Raw genomic sequence first — 16,897 nt, forward strand, 5'->3', positions numbered from 1 at the left:
TGAAAAAAAGTGAGCAACGTTGGGGCATTACCAAAAAGTTTCAGAAACATGCCCCCTGATACAACACATCGCCTCCTTCTGGCCTGGCACCACGCCATGCCGGGTTGGAGGATAAACCGTCTTCTCATCTTCTTGACTTTCATTTACCCTTCATCAAAGGGCCTCATTTTTCATCGCCATTCTACACCTCCGTCTTCCATTTGCCGCTACAAAACAGTGCTCTTTCGACCTGGTCCGAGGAATCTATAGGACACTCAGAGAAAGACCTGCGGGACGCTGTGTGCCGTATTCATTGACAAAAAAGGCCTGATGCCAGTTTGACGCCCACCCCCGGGTCTCCCAGAATGTGAATGAACTTCTGTGAATAAGAGGCAAACCTACACAAACGCCCCTGCGGCTATAAGACCTCCGCATGGGGAAATGTGTGTGGGAGACGCCAAACAACAACACCAAAACAAGGGTATTGCATACCAGGGTTCCCCATTTTCTTCATCAAGAAGAGGCACCGCTGCAGGAAAGGGCCAAAGAGGATGGGTCGTTTGACAAAAGCAGCCTGCCAGGGGGTCACTGCTGGCCCTGACCAAGACTCAATGGATGTGAACAAGAGTCCATCCACACACATTGCAATTAACACCTACTCCAAAACAAGCAAGAGGCAGCGATCGGGGAATCAGCATTTCAAAACCGCAACACAACAAAAGCATCAAAGTGCAAGCATTGTATTACGCCTGAGGACTCTTATGGACTAAACTCTTCAACGTGTCTTCCAAACAGCCTCTTTTCCCCTTTAGAAATACTGAAATACTATATAACCTCATCATCATAAGCCACCTACATGATGAGAAGAGGAGGGAAGCAGGGCAAAATCCATGCTAAAAAGACCGGCCTGGAAAGGTGGGCGCGGAGAGCACTTTACCCTGCGCTTTCTCTAGTCTAGCCCTACTTTGCATGTTTTGTCTACTACTTCCTTACGCACATGCATTAGTCGATGATGTGTTCTGCTGCTATAAAAAACAATTTGACACTGAATGGAGGCAGCTGGAAAGCTTCTCTGTGTATCTTATCATGTTTAACTTGCCAAACTATTCCGAGTCCGGATCCTTTTTTGTTATTGTTTGTTTTCATATGTACATAATCCAGCTTAATCAACAATATGTGCTCACCTGAATAAATACAGATTAACTTCAAACAGACATTTTTTGCAACATGGTCATATTTGAAATATTTTGATACTTATATCTGTGCAAAAGATGAATATTTGTATTCTATTGTATTCTATTGTATTCTATATTCTATTGTAAGTCGCTTTGGATAAAAGCGTCTGCCAAATGCAATGTAATGTAATGTAATGTAATGAATATTTATAATGTGTGTCGTTAACTATTTTATTATCCTAAGTCAGATTAAGGTTCACACAATTTTTCTTATCATTGTTTTATCTTTCGAGATTGATATCAAACACAGCCGTTGTTATGTAAACATTTGAAAAACTTTTGCCAAACTAGTTTCACTGCACCTGCTCCAAACATGCTAACCGAGCCCCGTTTCGCAAGTACGCCTGCCACTCCTAATATAAACAATAACATCTCCCCAGGCTAAAGTTTGTAATACACTCCAAGGTGTTTACACAAAATGTTGCATAATGTTTTTAACCAAATACAACACAAATAGGAACCGCATCTTAATTTTCTATTTCTCAACACTTTAATAGTGTGACATATCTGTTCCGGCTGAAAGTACGTCATCAAACATTTCTGCTTCGACTGCAAGTAAAAGGACAGTCATGCACGACACCTTCACTTGCAGGATACTCTATATAAAAATTGAGTGTGTGTTTCTCGCATCACTTTAATTTTACAGTGTCAGGCATGGTGGATATAAGTGCCAGAGGAGTCACGTCAGTATAAGGCGGAGAGCTGCATCTGTTATTTAATTCCTCTATTGACAGAAGGTGAGAAATTATGGTGTGGCTGTAAATCAGAGGGAGGCTCTGGACTTGACCTACCCGGTCAGGATCAGGTCCTTGACTCGACCTTTTGAAGAAATTCTCATGTATCAGCCAATCTTCTGCCGCAAGTGATGGAGAACAATCAAACATCTCCTGTGTTGTGTAATGACATAACTGCAATAGTATTTCTACCACTTGTAAATAGCAATATTTTATCTTATTTGTATCTATATCATGGGAAATACAGTGACTATGAACATTACAGTAAATGAGTGGCAGGGATGAGTAAAACTCACACTTGGATATATCAAGTTGTCACATAAAATGAGAAAAGTGGGAGTTGTGGAAGTGAGGGAACTGAGACATATACTTTTTTCACTATATCATCTATATCATACATCTAATGTCCTCATTCAGACCAGTGCCATTCTTAATCCATAGCTGAAAAAAATGGAAAAGTCCATTAACAGAAACCTGAAAAAGAACTTAGAATACCATCTGTAAGTGCGACGTTCAAAGTTGTTGCTCTTTAGACTAAAAAAAATGATGACTTTTGCCACAGTTCCTATAATTTTATGTCATCTTCTTGTGTACAGAAGTATATTCACAAGTAAAAAAATAAATAAATCATAAAAATCAAGCAGGCATCTTGACTTAATTATGATGTCTGCAGTTAAGCAATATGCAGTTTTCTTGTGGCTCGTGGGAATGATACAACTTTGTCCCAGATTGCCGTGCTTTTTGAGCTGGAATCCATTGTAAGAACCCATTATACGGTGGAACGTGATTATGTGTAATGCAACTCGAGCGTTCTATACACTTCTCTCACTTCTTACAATTCTGTTCATATATCCTTGTTTCTTGTCTGGTCTTTTTCATTTCATTTTTCATCCTTCACCATGTTTCCTTTAGAAAATACGTTTTCAATTTCCACTCAATTTACCTGAGTAATAAAAGTGAGTTGAATAGAAAGAGAGTGTTTTGAGAAAGATGCATATTCTAAAGCCCAAAGCTCCAAAAAGGGAAACTCAGACGAGTAAACTTAAAGTAATTTGAAAGAAAAGAACAAGAATGAACACGTGATGACTTGAATTTGAGGAGCATAGACGGAGACGCTCGTCTTCGCAGTGCGCTGTGGGGGTGGAGAACATTGCCGGAGCCACAGCATATAAGTACAAGGGTTGCAGATCCCTTCAAAGGGAAACATTCCAGCACCGAGTTCTGAATTTGATATGAGCTGCTACAGAAAGCCAGTCGAAGGGAAGGCGGGAGGAAGGTGAGAAATTTGGACACCGAAGTCAAGGCTGTTTGATCTGTTCAGCAACTGAGGGAAGCATTTTTAATAGCACGAATACAATACCATCTCCATTTTAATAACCCAAATATGAAATGCAATTGTTGTCTTCTGACTGAAGACAGAGGCGACCTGTACAGACAAAGGAGGTCACCTTTATTAAACTTCGGTTCGAGTTGGGTCGCGCAACATGACTACTCTGTGTGAGCCGTTACTCTACCGGGCAATTTAATCTTGTATTTGCAAGTGTTATTTGCAGTCCTTATGTCCTTTATTGTAAGTCGCTTTGGATAAAAGCGTCTGCCAAATGTAATGTAATGTAATGTAATGTAATTGGCCTAAAGAATCTGCGGTAAGTATTTACTGTGTGCAGTCCCAGTGGCGACACACAAACATTGGCAGTCCTCCACTTTAAATATTCCATTTATCCACTCCCAATAATGTCCTGTTTAAATCGGTGAAAAATGACACGAACCCCCAAGGAAAGATTAATTAGTCCACTATAAAAAACAACCAACATCGGAGTTCAAAAAAAAAAAAAAAAAAAAAAAAAAAAAAAAATCATATTCATAATTACCTTCCAGTAAATAGGGAACATAAAATCAGTTTGTACAAAATAGAAAAAAAACGTATGTGTGTAGGTAAAATTGCACCTCCTTTCAACTATCAAACAGTGTGTGGCCAAAAGAAAATCGCCCGGTGCAATCTTGATATTTGGCTTTCCAATGTGGAATCATTTATTCTTCCAACATAATTGCCTTCATTCCACATGCGACATAATTGCATCAACTCAGCAAAGTGTGTAATGGTTGCTATAATTTAGCCGTTTTATGCAAATTCTGAGGAAAAGTGCAATGTATTAAATGAAAACATGCAGAACCACATGCTTGTACACTGCATGCGCGCTGAGAAAGTGATTCACGGCATTTAGACGTGTCGGCTGGTATTTTCCAGCCTTGTGAGAAAGAGTTTGTAAGAATGCGGAATCCAACAACCATCCATGAAACACAAGACGGTCGGACAACACAGGGTCCTCCGTAATTTTTAAAGAGACGGTTTCGGTTCAACCGGGGTGGGGGTGCTATTTCAGAGCCTGCAACCCGACTCAAGAGGGTGTTCCACCCGTGCAACCCCAATTTAAGAGGTAACAACACATAGTGAAGACAACCATCTTTCTGCGGATGCTAAAAAAAGGGTAGTGTTACCATGGCAGGAATCCTAAATACCCTGATCTTGGCTGCACTTTGAACACTGTTCCTGTGTGACAGGAAGGAAACACAAAAACTGCAGAAATGGAAAGACGAGTTGCTCCATATTAAGAGGGCACTCTGTCTCTTTCTGTTTCTTTTGTGTGGAACAAAAGAAACTAGTGCTTCCACTATTTCCTCACTTGCAAATGGATGATATAGCCAATAACTCCTGGATAGACGCCAGATAAAGAGAAGCTGTAAGCCATCAGGGATACCATTACCTTTTGTATCCAACATCACGACCACCAAAGCACTGTATTGTATAATACCCTAAAAACCTGGCGGCCACATGTCAGACGAATCCAGCAATTCAAGTGAATATATGAAAAAAAAAATCCATTACAATAACTTGATCCATGGCTTATTGTGAAGGGCAGTGTGTGTGTGTGTGTGTAGTTAAGAGGAAATCTAAAGAGAGACAATAATAAAATAAAATATTCCAGGCACTGCAGCTTCAGCTGTAGGTGGGAAACGCAATATTTGGCTGACAGCTTTGAAATAAAACTGTGACCAAGATTTTATTTACAGTGAAGACAGAGCTTCACATTTCTGTCCCACACACACACACACACACACCTGATGAGGAGAATGGTGAGAATGAAAAGATTCAACACGGCTCATTAGAGAAATGTGTTCTACTTGCAATTCTGACTGAGAGTCCACAAATTTGAAAGGAATTTAAAGAAGTATTGCACATTCATTCGTCACGCATTTTGGTACTGTCTGCTTTACAAGGTTGCCGACTTACTAACTCTCGAGCACGTAAGCCGTAAACCGAAACAGAATCCACCAGATGTAGTTACACGCCCCGCGTCTTGCTCAGGAAGAGTTGGACGAGGACTTGAGGATGGGCCGCTTCACTTCTCGGGCCATAGCGGCTCAAATGTAGCGTCTGGTCTCTCGACAGATCGGAATTGTGATCCTTTCGGTGATTTACCAAACCTGGCCGGGGGTTTATATCATACTTGCACATGTTTGGACAGATAATCGATCATCACGGACTGATGTGTCACCTTGTGGATACTGGAAGATTTAACAAATACGTCAGGAATGACGGTTACTGATCAACATCAGTGATCATTACCCATGAATCTGCAAGACCCGATCAGGCCGATCAGTAATTAAATTTCAGTTTGGGATGGTTTCACCTTTACTTTGATAGAAAGAGCGTATTGGCGGCCGAGCTGGAAAACATCAAGATTCTCACGACATTTGATTTATTCGGGTTAACATAGTGGTGGGTTAGCGTGCATTTAGGTTGGACTCAATGCACGAAATTAGCATCATTTCTTACAAAGATGTCCCAACTATATATATCGGTGAAGTAATTTTAAAAGACAGCACTCTCAGCTTCCTGTTCAGGCATTTCAAATGATACGCCTGCATAGCATTGCTTGCCGTGAGTTGATATTTTAAATTCAACGCGAGTCGAATTACACTACAACTCCACAAGCGACGCCGCTGCGCCTTCCGGACGCATTACTTTTCGGACCCGTTCTTCACACCCAGGAACTCCTATTGGTTCAACATCCACTTTCCACTCCACACCTATTCAGCCAATGTTTCGCATCAGGCTCAGGGTGGCTTCTCGCCAATGGGAACCTTGCAATAAAGTGACAGTCTTGACAGCTGGATCACATCAGAGTGAAAGTTGCGTTGGACCAAGCTGCGTTTGCATTTCAGCTGCCATCACCGCCCTGCCGCCTGTATTCAAAAGCTAACCACAGCGCTTCAAATAACTGCTGTGTGCCAGCTGAGAGAAAAGACTTTTACACTTAATATAACTTGTGGAGAACCCGAAGTCTGCGACATGGTTAAAGCATCGCGGTTTTTCAATTCTTTGTCAGTTGTTAATTTGAGGCCGGAGGGATATAGGCCGCAAAAAAACAGTGATCATCGTCGGCATTGCCAGACTTCTGTGGCAGTGGTTTTGTGGCTTCTGCGTGTGGTTTCACAAAGAAAAACGCATCGTTACGTTTACAGTGAAAATGTGCCGGTATATGAGGTATCAGGCAAATTAGCCCCGGAAACAAGAAAACCAAAAGAGGCAGTGGGAAAATTTCAGCGGCAGACGTGTTTGTTTCACAAAGAAACAATTTATGCTTAAATAAGCGCATATTGGGTTCAGCTCCGTTGTAGAATTTTACTGTCATCCAATCGGATCAGAAGTTCTGTGAGCGTGAGTTTCTCATGGCCATTGGTGTATGTGTCTCTCAGCACAAAAGACAAAAGTAACCACCGGAATATATTGTGTGAACAACACTAATAACTGTTAAACATTTACTATTGTAAGTGGCAGGAAGGCAGTAAAAAGACAAGCCCAAAGATGACCCAACCTCAAACTGTCAGCGTAAAGACAACTATCCCCTTGTATGGATATGTGCTGTGCCGAAGCTGAGTTGCAACTCACATTTTTCAGATTTAATCCTCCTCTGTTGTGAGTCCGAGGCTTTAATAAGACAAGAGAACGCGCGCAACTGGCACAGAACAAGGAGGGACTGACAACAGAATGCCTGGTGTTTAACCCCATAGGGGTATCTCTAACCTTTTGCACTGCCACCCATCCACACATTCACTGACATTTGATATAGACTAAAGACTTTGCAAAGGAGTAAAAATAGGAGTGTGCTGTTAGCCCATCACTGGGTGTTTGCAGATGAGAAATACTTGGAATAATGATGAGAGGGCACTGTTGGGTTTCACTGCCACCTGCTCCACCAGTGGTTAGCCTGCATATTGTGGCTAAAGTTGACCCACATTCTGGTGCCGTTCCTGTGGATTTGGTCTTCATTGTTCTTAAAGGGAGGGGCGGCGGGGAGATTGATTTAATCCTTGTGGTGTTTGGCTATTTTAGGTTGTTCCCCTTTGTGGTCACAGTCAATAATTCTGTCTTTGTTGGATCAGCCATTTCTATCCCATTGGTGTTCAGTGAGAAAAGGTGAGAGTACCACTGTGTCACACCGCCACCGTCTTCCACGACAAAAGAAATGACTCCACCCTCGGCTGTAGATCACGTCTATGTGACTTTTCGGGGCCAGAATTTATAACAGGGGAGGTTCTCGGCTCTGCCTCTTTGTTTATTCTGAACGACTTGCTTTCTCTTAATGTAAGCACTCTCACTAAAGCCCTTGTTTAAAGTGTTCAATGTCAAGAATTTATTATTAACAAAACGTAGGATTTATGACCATATTCTCACTGGTGAAACCACCTGAAACCAAAGTTGCTGTTTTTTTTTGGTCAGTCTGTTGTATCTAAAATCACCCAGAATTGATTAAATTAAATCTTTTGCTCTTTTAGAATCATAAGACAAACAAGCATCTCACTTGCACTTGCATTCCCCACTGCTGTACTGCTTTTTTTTTTATCATCATTGTGTCACACTGAACTATGCGCACCCTTTTAAACAGACAGCACCGAAGACGCCATGAAGGACTAAAAGCAGAGTGACAAGAAAAAAAGAAAAAAAGAAAAAAAGAAAAAAAGAAGAAGAGCTCGGTCGGGCAAAACGGGAGCGGTGCAGACGAGGGATCTTCTGTCGCCAAGGCGAGGTCACTGGATGATAGACGAGCTGGTAAGGTTATGGAGCGATTTGGGACCACATGGCAACAGAAGGACAGTCAAAATCCCACGGTCACTGACAGCTTTCAGAGGGTTTGGATAGATACGAGTTAGTCTTGCAATGGAAAAGGAAAAAGGCAGCTTTCATTAACAGCAGATGTTGCCACCCCAGTCGAATTCCAGTGACTTACTCCTCAGCTTTGAAATGTTATCTATGGACCTTGTTTTATATGCATACCATAGACCCACTGAGGTGTATTTATTTCAATCACCTCTCTACTAAACTGATAACTATGTGTGAAGTCAATTACTATAATACGCCTGCACTCTGTCACTCTCCCATTAAACTGTAAGGGACTTTAGTTACGATATACAATTGCTCTCTCTGAACTTCATGCTCACAATTCTAGAGAACAGCAAGGAGGCCACGTATTGGACGCGGACAAGACTAGAGGTCGGATCCTAAAGCTTGAATTAACTCCTTGGTTTTTGCAGAGTGATCTTCTGATACGTCCAAGATGCCATAAGAACTTGACAATCCAAAGGGAGTCATGCCCTTTAAGAGTTTCCTGCTTTATCATAAAAATTACTATAAATCGAATCAGCATTTCCCTGTTGGTGTTAGCGAAATATTCAGGCAAAGCAGAAAAATGTTGTCGTCAACTTGTATCCAATGCCTTTTTGCAACCATTGACAAAACCCTCTGTTTACCATTGGAAAAAATCCAGTTTAATTCTACACATGAAGTCCATTCACTATGCCAACCTACTTTGGGTGCCATGTTCCTATTTTCCATGCATCAATAAATACATTTATCTCCTTTTTTTAATCTAAAGGCAATTTGCAGATGTAGAATTCTCTGGGAGTGCAGTATTTAACTGCGGGAAGGTGCAATAGACCAGTTGAAGCAGAGGTTTATGTGTGGTTTGAAAGCTGAAACAGAAGAGCCTTAACCATGGATTTAGATTTGTATCTGCTTAATGCATGAACTCTAATATGTCATAGAGGGAATGTGGGCCAAAAACAGCAATGTTACACTTCCTGGGGTATTTGGCCATTCAGGAAATGTATTACTGTCAGTGTGTGCGCCTCACGCCGAGCTATAGGAGGGAAACTAGACATGTTTAATAGATTTAGGATACAAAAGCACATAACTAACTGAGTGTAAGGGGTGCCAGGACTCTTACGCAAGCCTTTCACATGAAGATTTCACCAGTCATCTGAGACAAGCGTTGTATTTATGGTCACATTGTAAATTTAAACTTATAAAGAAATCTAGATTAATTCATTTGCCTTATAATAACTCATACTGTGAATCCACAGTATATGAAATAGTCAGTTGTTTGGGTATTTGGTTCCAGCAGATTTATCAGTATTTCATATATTTTCAATAACACACATGTGCGGGATTTCCCTGAGAAATAATAAGGAATGACATCATATTTAAGTAAAAAAATATATATATTTTAAAATTCTTTACTTCAGTCATAGGAAAGACTCATAGTCTAGCAAAAAACATCTTAACTGAAAAGAAGCGCTATCAAGTATGTTATGTTTCAGTACCTGACAAACTGGTCACAATAACACTTTAACATCGTCTAGCTTCAAGTTGCAGGTAGACTGATAGGAATCACCTCCTGGGGTTTCGTGGCGACAGTGGTCTTGTCTCAACTAACCTTTAAATGTCAACCGATTATCTGCGGTGGATTTTTTTTTCGAACACACACTCCTCACTCCTCAAAAACACTCAGGTTTCTCATCTGACATTGATTACACCTATTTACCGTCTAAACTCGGGCAGGCTTTGCTAACTCTGCCCTTTCTCCTCAGCTTAGTGGTGCAGAATATGTGATAAGCCTGAACAAAGTCTCCTTCCAAAGTTTATCCCTACGGCTCACCAACTCTAATCTCATTGAAATGCGTATACGTAGATACGTATAACAACTTAACCCCATATCGTTTAAGCGATTTCATATTGCCATGGGTGTTATTCAGTATAATGGCGGACATAAAACCTACACTACAAGTAGCCTGGGTAACGTAATTCGGTCCCGTGATTTACTCTACCTGGATTCGTAGGAGAGCGAAGGCTTCCCAGATGGAGGTCACGGTTCTTAACCTCGCTCCTCAGCTACCAAGTTAATCAGTTTGGAACATGCAACTCAGAGAGGATTTCTTTTTTTTCTTTCAGACGAACATGGGATCACGGTGTTTGATCCCCTTGCACTAACAAACAGTCTCATAGTCCACCCGCCCCCCAAAAAAAAAAAAAAAAAATCACATAGATAAATAAATAAAAATGCCTCCTGTCCGCACTTGTTGATGCGTTGCTTTCCACTTAAGTTGCAGCTTGGATGAAAACTGCCTTCATGGGCAGTTGGAGCAAAAACTAAACACATCGCATCGTATCAGGGGACGTGCAGCCAGCTTGCCAAGGTAAGGACTACAAGGGCCTCTCAAAAAGCAATTAAGGGAGAGAAAGTCATAATATTGAATGAGGGGGGTAGATTCCTCAGAGAGAGGCAGCAGCAGCAGACTGTGAAATTCATATTGACCGGAGAGCCAAACACACACAGGTAAGCAAAAGAGGCCGGCATTTTCCACCTTGCTTCAAAACCCAAAGAATAATGCCTGTAGTCTGCTGCTTTTGAATTATTTCAGCTGAGTTCAGCCATCAAAGGTGCGCCTATTCAAAAGCACCCGGTGAGTCACCTCGCAGCGGAGCGGAGAGTAAAAACAACACACGGATGCACAAATACGCACAGACACACAAGTCTCTTGAAAACGGCACAGTGTGTGAGAGGCTGGCAAAAAAATGATATTTAGAAATAGAAAAGGAATTGCTGAGCTCTGGATGTGGTGCTCACTGATGTGTTAAATCCTTCTTGATTAAAGCAGGAAAATGCCTTCAAAAATGAACTTTGCCGGTCCACTTAATTAAGTCAACTTGTTCAAGGGAGCGGTGGGAAATGGAAAGCAAAAGCAAACAGGGGCGCTGCTGCTCGGTCCCTTAGCTTTTCTGGATGCTAATCAAAGGCTCCATCTACAAGTGAGACGAGCCTCGGGGACGTCGCTCTGCTTGGCTGATCCTGGCAATTTGCTCTTGATAATACCTTCTCTAACTCAGCACCCACATAGACCCCGGCAACCCATCTCCTTCTAATCTGTACAACCGGCAAAATACACAAAACACAGGCCCTAGAGTACACACCTCACCATGGAATAATCAAATAATGGCCATAGAGTTATTACATGCTCCTGATTATGCTTTCTCCCTATGTGGCTCCTATTCAGGGATTCTTTAATGAAAATGATTGAACATAAAGATAAAGCATCTTGATTAATTACTATTAATGTGTACACACCAAACAAAAGGGCTTCAGCTATATCACAATGTATCACAATGTTTTTTTTTTTTTTTTTTTGTATTTTCATAATAAGTGTCGGTGGAAGCATCTGGTGGTTACTGTAATGTCCAATCATAATCTTATGATTGTTTTTCGGTCATGGCAGGCATAAGAGACTGATACTCAAAGTTCTTCCACTTTAAAAAAGATTAAAAAAAAAAATTCAATGTGTTCTTTCCAAACACCGTATCATCAATATCTCATATTTGAATAAACCAGGAGTCCAAAACAGAAGGAGCAAAAAAAAAAAAAAATGGTTTGAACCAAGGAGTCAGAGGGAAAAATAAGGCTTACCTTTGAAGGAGATGAAGACGCGAGGTGTGGCCAGCGGGTCGTTGCTCATCGGGTTCCCCAGAGCAAAGCTGGACAGTGCCAGGAGGGTGTGGATCATCCACAGACCGTCCAGCTGCATGGTCGACCAACCAGCGAACGATCGCAGATGAAATAAAAAAAACAAATCTGTAGAAACAAACAAAAAAGGCATAAGGAAATGTATCCCGTGATTTCGAAAACCGTCTGTATTTTTGCAAACTAGTTACATAACATGCCGAGAAGCCCACCCGGCCAGGTAAAATTAGTGCTAATGTGGGGATTACACCCACCCAGATGGGTGCAAGTGTGTGTGTGTGTGTGTCTCTTTTCCTCTCCATGAATTCGGACACATTCCTGCCTCATGACACTGAGCACGTGGGCTAGTTTGCAATTATGGATTCATCTCGAACAAGATGATAAAGGGCTGTCATTCTTACTTGAAATTTAAAAAAAAAAGTTTGGACTGAGAAACAACCCCAACAAATAATGGATGATTCAAATCTTTAGATGTTTTTTTTTTTTGAACAAAACAGTTGTGGTCAGCTGTCAAATAGCAAGATACAAAAACTTCAAATGTTGGGATGCCCAAGTAGCAGGTAACCTCTCAGACAACAACTGTTCCCGTCATAACAACAACAACAACAACAACAACAACAACAACAACAACAACAACACTGGCTTCTTCACAACCTCCTTCTCTTCTGCCAGACGACCTCCTAAACTGCCACTTCTTGCATGCTTGGATCGAACATCCATCTCGAATGTATCTCTATCATATTCGGGCTGAGACGCCGTCCTCTCTCCGAAAAACTGGCCGTCCGAAGTGGATTTATGACCGTAACCAGCTGTTTAAACCTCTACTATTTACTGACAATTTGTTAACCAACCAGCTGTTTATTCTGAAACAGAAGCCAAGTCACACAAGCAGATGAAATTAACCGAAATGTGGCTGGTAAATGAGCAGCGTACGAGACAAAGAGACACAAACCATGTAGAGGGCCTGTTACTTCTGCATTACAAATCTATAAATATCCACTTTTATGACGCCATTTAGTTCAGTAAAAGGGGTTTTATCAGTCAAAATGTGCTTCAGGGGCCACACATGGAAATATACACAGGAGAGAAATGAGATGAAAAATCACATTTTTAATTAATATTAATAAGTTGCTGAACATAATGGTGGCTGAATAAAGGATTCCACAAGACAATTTTGATTAATTCTGAGCGAGAAATATATGAAACAATGTAGAGGCTGAAGCCAGCGTGTGACAGACTGGCAGCGTTGGCTGCGTGCACTGGAAACGGTCTGGTGTGGAACTGGAGCGCACGGCAAACTGGAGAGCAAATAGTGGTTAAGGTTGGTTATAAATGGAAATGAAACATGTCGTCGTAAAGAGGGGGTGTAACTGATTGTAGTCATTTTCAGAGAGGTAAGCTTGTATAAAATAAGACGAGATGAGTTGAGAAAGAATATAAAAGTAATGTGACCAACCTTGTCCTTACAGCTTTACGGATATAGACCTTAGTTTAGGTCCAAATCACTGATCGAACCAATTCCAAAAGACCGGTCACGTTCGGCTCCAGATTAAAACCATTTAGAAAAATAAATTAAAAAAAAAAAAGCAATGTAAAATCCCGGCGCAGCTTCTCCACAGTCCGTGTTCGATACCTGTGCGCGCCGGTTTATTGGCCCCTCCGGACCTGCGAGCGCGCAAAGACGGGAGACAAGCGGTCGCTCCCGTTCGGTGCGGAGAGATGAAACCGACGACGAGGAGTTAATCTGACTCGATCACGGTCCACATCCTGTTGGGAAAATAAAAAAAAGTAAATCAAATTAAAAAAAAAAAAAAAAATGAAATGAAAGAAAAAAGAAAAAAAAAACAGCTGGAGACGAAATTTTTCCGTTGGTTGGAAAGAAAGGTCCAGACACGCTGCGTAAAGTTAGGCGCTCCTGACTGACTGTGGGGAGGCAGGGCGTCAGCAGGTGGATGCAGAGGCCGGTTTGCCGTGAACACACCCACGGGGCGGGCAGCAGCGCGCCGGGCCGCCCATCAGCCGAGCGCGGAGGCGAGGATTTACTCTGGCGGAGGGACCGGAGGAACAGAAATGTTTTGTTTTTTGTTTTTTTTTTTGCTGAACGTCTATGCTCTTTTTACGCACAGAGGAAGAGAAAGCACCATCTATGACTTCCTTTAGAGAAATCCGTTTATGTGCGCCTTAATGATATTTACTGGCTAAAAATAGCATGAGATGCCAGAATAATGTAAATGATTGAAATGAATGTGAATGTGGACAAGACCCCCCCCCCCCCCCCTCCTTCCACCCCATTTTTACTGGAAATTTACTATCTCAGCTAATGTATCTATATGTCTGCATGAAATCGGTGCTGATCAGTGAATACCGTGGGTATAATCAGTGGGCATTAAGAGCACTTTTAGGAGGATAAATCCAGAGAAAAGCACTATTGAGAACTGGTTGCACGAGTCTCCAATTGACCAGTGTGTATGAGTGTGTGTGTGTGTGTTTGGGAAAGTGCAACGATGAAGTTTAAAATGTAACACACAAGAAAAGACATTTCTCTCTGTTGTATCTTCTTCTCCATGGTTTGATTATGAAAAGTTTTTGAACCCATGACTTGTTATGAGGTTAAAAGTCAACTTGATGTCAAAGTCCAGTTACATTTCCACAAGACGAGGTATAAATCAGCAATTAACTGCTGAATTATTCAAACTATCCTCATTGATCTGTATGATGAAACCATACGTTGTACTTTGTGCAATTTGGAATCCTTTCACATATTTGCGATTGATGTGTTTCATGCCAAGGAGATGTGTGATGATGTGCGTGAGTTTCAGCATCACAGAACCAGGCGAACATCGACCACTAACTAGTGGCGTAAAGTCAGTCATATCATGTTGCATATTTTAATATTGAATAAACTCCTTGAGGTCAATCATCTTGTTGTCAAGGATACGCTGATGCATGCATACCCCATGCACCAAGGTGACCCTCGCCATTATCATGGATTTGTGCCGTTGGAATAATTTGAATCAACAACAGGGGTTGTGTTTTGGATAGGGTGATATTATGTAAAAAGTCAAAACACTTTAAAAAAAAGGCCCCCGAAAAATCAAATAGTAATCAATTCCAGCATCTGACAATGGTAGATTTTTTATAGGCTACTGCAAAACACATCAGCACATTATGAGTGTTTACATGAATTATCCGGTCATTAATACCTGAAAATAATAACCCGTATACATGAAAACCAGCATTCCGCCACCTGCCGCCTGCACATAAGGCGTAGATGGAGATATAAGACGGGATTTGGATTAAACAATAAAATGTCTTTCTCTCCCTCTGTAAGCGCTTTAGTATATATTTCTACCAGCTCATGCAGTTCCCATTTACCAGAAAAAAATACTTCTTTTCTAAAGTGGGTATTAAAGAGATAAAAGAAGTTGTATTAACTTTACCATTCATTGAGCCAAAGTTTCCTCCGAACACATTCATTACATTGCTCCATAGATTTCCTCCTGTTGAATGATTGTCCCGTCAAGTCAATTTTAGGAACTCGGAGAGCAGACAATGTGACGATTGGTGGCTCCAACTTATCAGAAATTAAAAGTCTTATCTTGGTTATGTACGGGTCGATTTGAAAAGGGGCGAGAAATGTCATTCATGTGATGCTACGCCGAAAATGTCGATTAAAATTGCTAATTTGTACCTCTATTCAAACTCTTATTGGACCTTTTAAAGCCACAGGGATGTGTCCTAAAGCCCAGCGAGAATATTAAACATTGTTACATTTTTAATCACAGTCCATTCACTGTCGTGACACACCTGAATTATCTGCCCCTCATTCAACCCAGATCTTTAAATTGCAAACACTCGCTTCACAATTTAGCCTCTCTAATAGGACCCAAAGTTGGTCAGTTGTTGAACTGTTGGCTGAATGGATCAGAAGGAACTTGACTTTTATTCTGTGACGTTTTTTTTTTTTTCATGTTATATCGCAGAAGTCAAATGAACTGTGGAAGTAACACAGAAATGACTTAGAGTTCACTTTTTACTTTTTAAATGAAGAACTCCTTGACTGATTATTCCTAACACTTGAAATTCCTCAGTTTTTCTCAATTCTCTCCAGAACGCTGTTATATTTTAAAAGAGCCATGGCTCATTTCACATTGCACATACATCTAATAAAAAGTAAGTGGCTAATAAGCTGCTTCTGCCAAATGACTATTGATTCCAGCTCTCATAACACACTTGAATATCAAACCACAAAACTGCATGTTTTAATTGCCAAATTTAGGTTTTTACAGTTAAAATCTGTCCCCCAATTGAAAGTGATGTCTTTTTCATGATTAACAGCTTGACGGCAATTAACAGACGACGTCCCTTCTGTCTGATGTCCTTTTCTCGCATAACAATCACTGAATAATTTGGCAGATACTTCTAAGCACTTGATATAAAAATTAAAAATTGTTTAGTTGAATAGAATTAATCTGGGAGAATAAACATATACAAGAAAGCATATACTGACTAATAAAAACCGAGCATCCTATTAATGTTCATTTTAATTGGCAAGTTATTATTATTATCATATATTCAACGCTGGCAACACGTGTCCTCCATATTTCCTATCCAGCCCATCTCTCATCTCCGATGGCAACCTCAGCTCTATTCAGTTGACTGCAAATCTTTTGCAATTCTACTGGAACCAAGTTGTTGGTTTGTCTGCTTGATGGAAATGCATGCTCAGTTGAGTACATAATTTTTTGTGCAATAGTGGGACTGCAGTATAATATCTGATTAGTCTTAGTAGTGCATGACCGCATCCTGCTGTCGACACCGATGTATGATCTATGAAGTAATGTACATTCCAGCTGAGGTGTGAACAGCACTTTCTACGGGACTTTGCCTGCGGGGTATGAAGGGATGCCAGGTGTTAAACCAACTTGTGTGATTCTTACACAGTTCAAGGATCATCAGGAACAAAATCCCGGTTTCCATTCGCGTGAAAAGATGTGACATGAAGTAAGAAAGACTGCAGAAACTGTTTGCGGTTTCATTTTTGTGCTGTGGTGAAGTTGGTTCAATTTCAGCTTCTTATATGGTGAGCAGG

At 40.9% G+C, this 16,897-nt stretch overlaps 1 protein-coding gene across 3 annotated transcripts in view; it reads right to left on the bottom strand.

The window, feature by feature from the left end:
* LOC147222154 (semaphorin-3F-like) overlaps nt 1–13,650 on the bottom strand; it is a 59,435-nt gene extending 45,785 nt beyond the window's left edge. For all 3 annotated transcript variants that reach the window (XM_086167856.1, XM_086167855.1, XM_086167854.1), the window contains exons 1-2: nt 13,262–13,650; nt 11,752–11,916 (exon numbers count right to left, since the gene is read on the bottom strand). In XM_086167856.1, coding sequence (XP_086023982.1) covers nt 11,752–11,869 — 118 coding nt within the window. In that variant the 5' untranslated portion in view covers nt 11,870–11,916; nt 13,262–13,650. The remainder of the gene's footprint in view (nt 1–11,751; nt 11,917–13,261) is intronic.
* Between the last annotated feature and the right edge of the window lie 3,247 nt (nt 13,651–16,897).

This window comes from Fistularia commersonii, chromosome 21 (assembly GCF_037954325.1).
Source record: "Fistularia commersonii isolate RoL2024-O1a breed Wild chromosome 21, RoL_Fcom_v1.0, whole genome shotgun sequence".
Classification (NCBI taxonomy): Eukaryota; Metazoa; Chordata; class Actinopteri; order Syngnathiformes; family Fistulariidae; genus Fistularia; species Fistularia commersonii.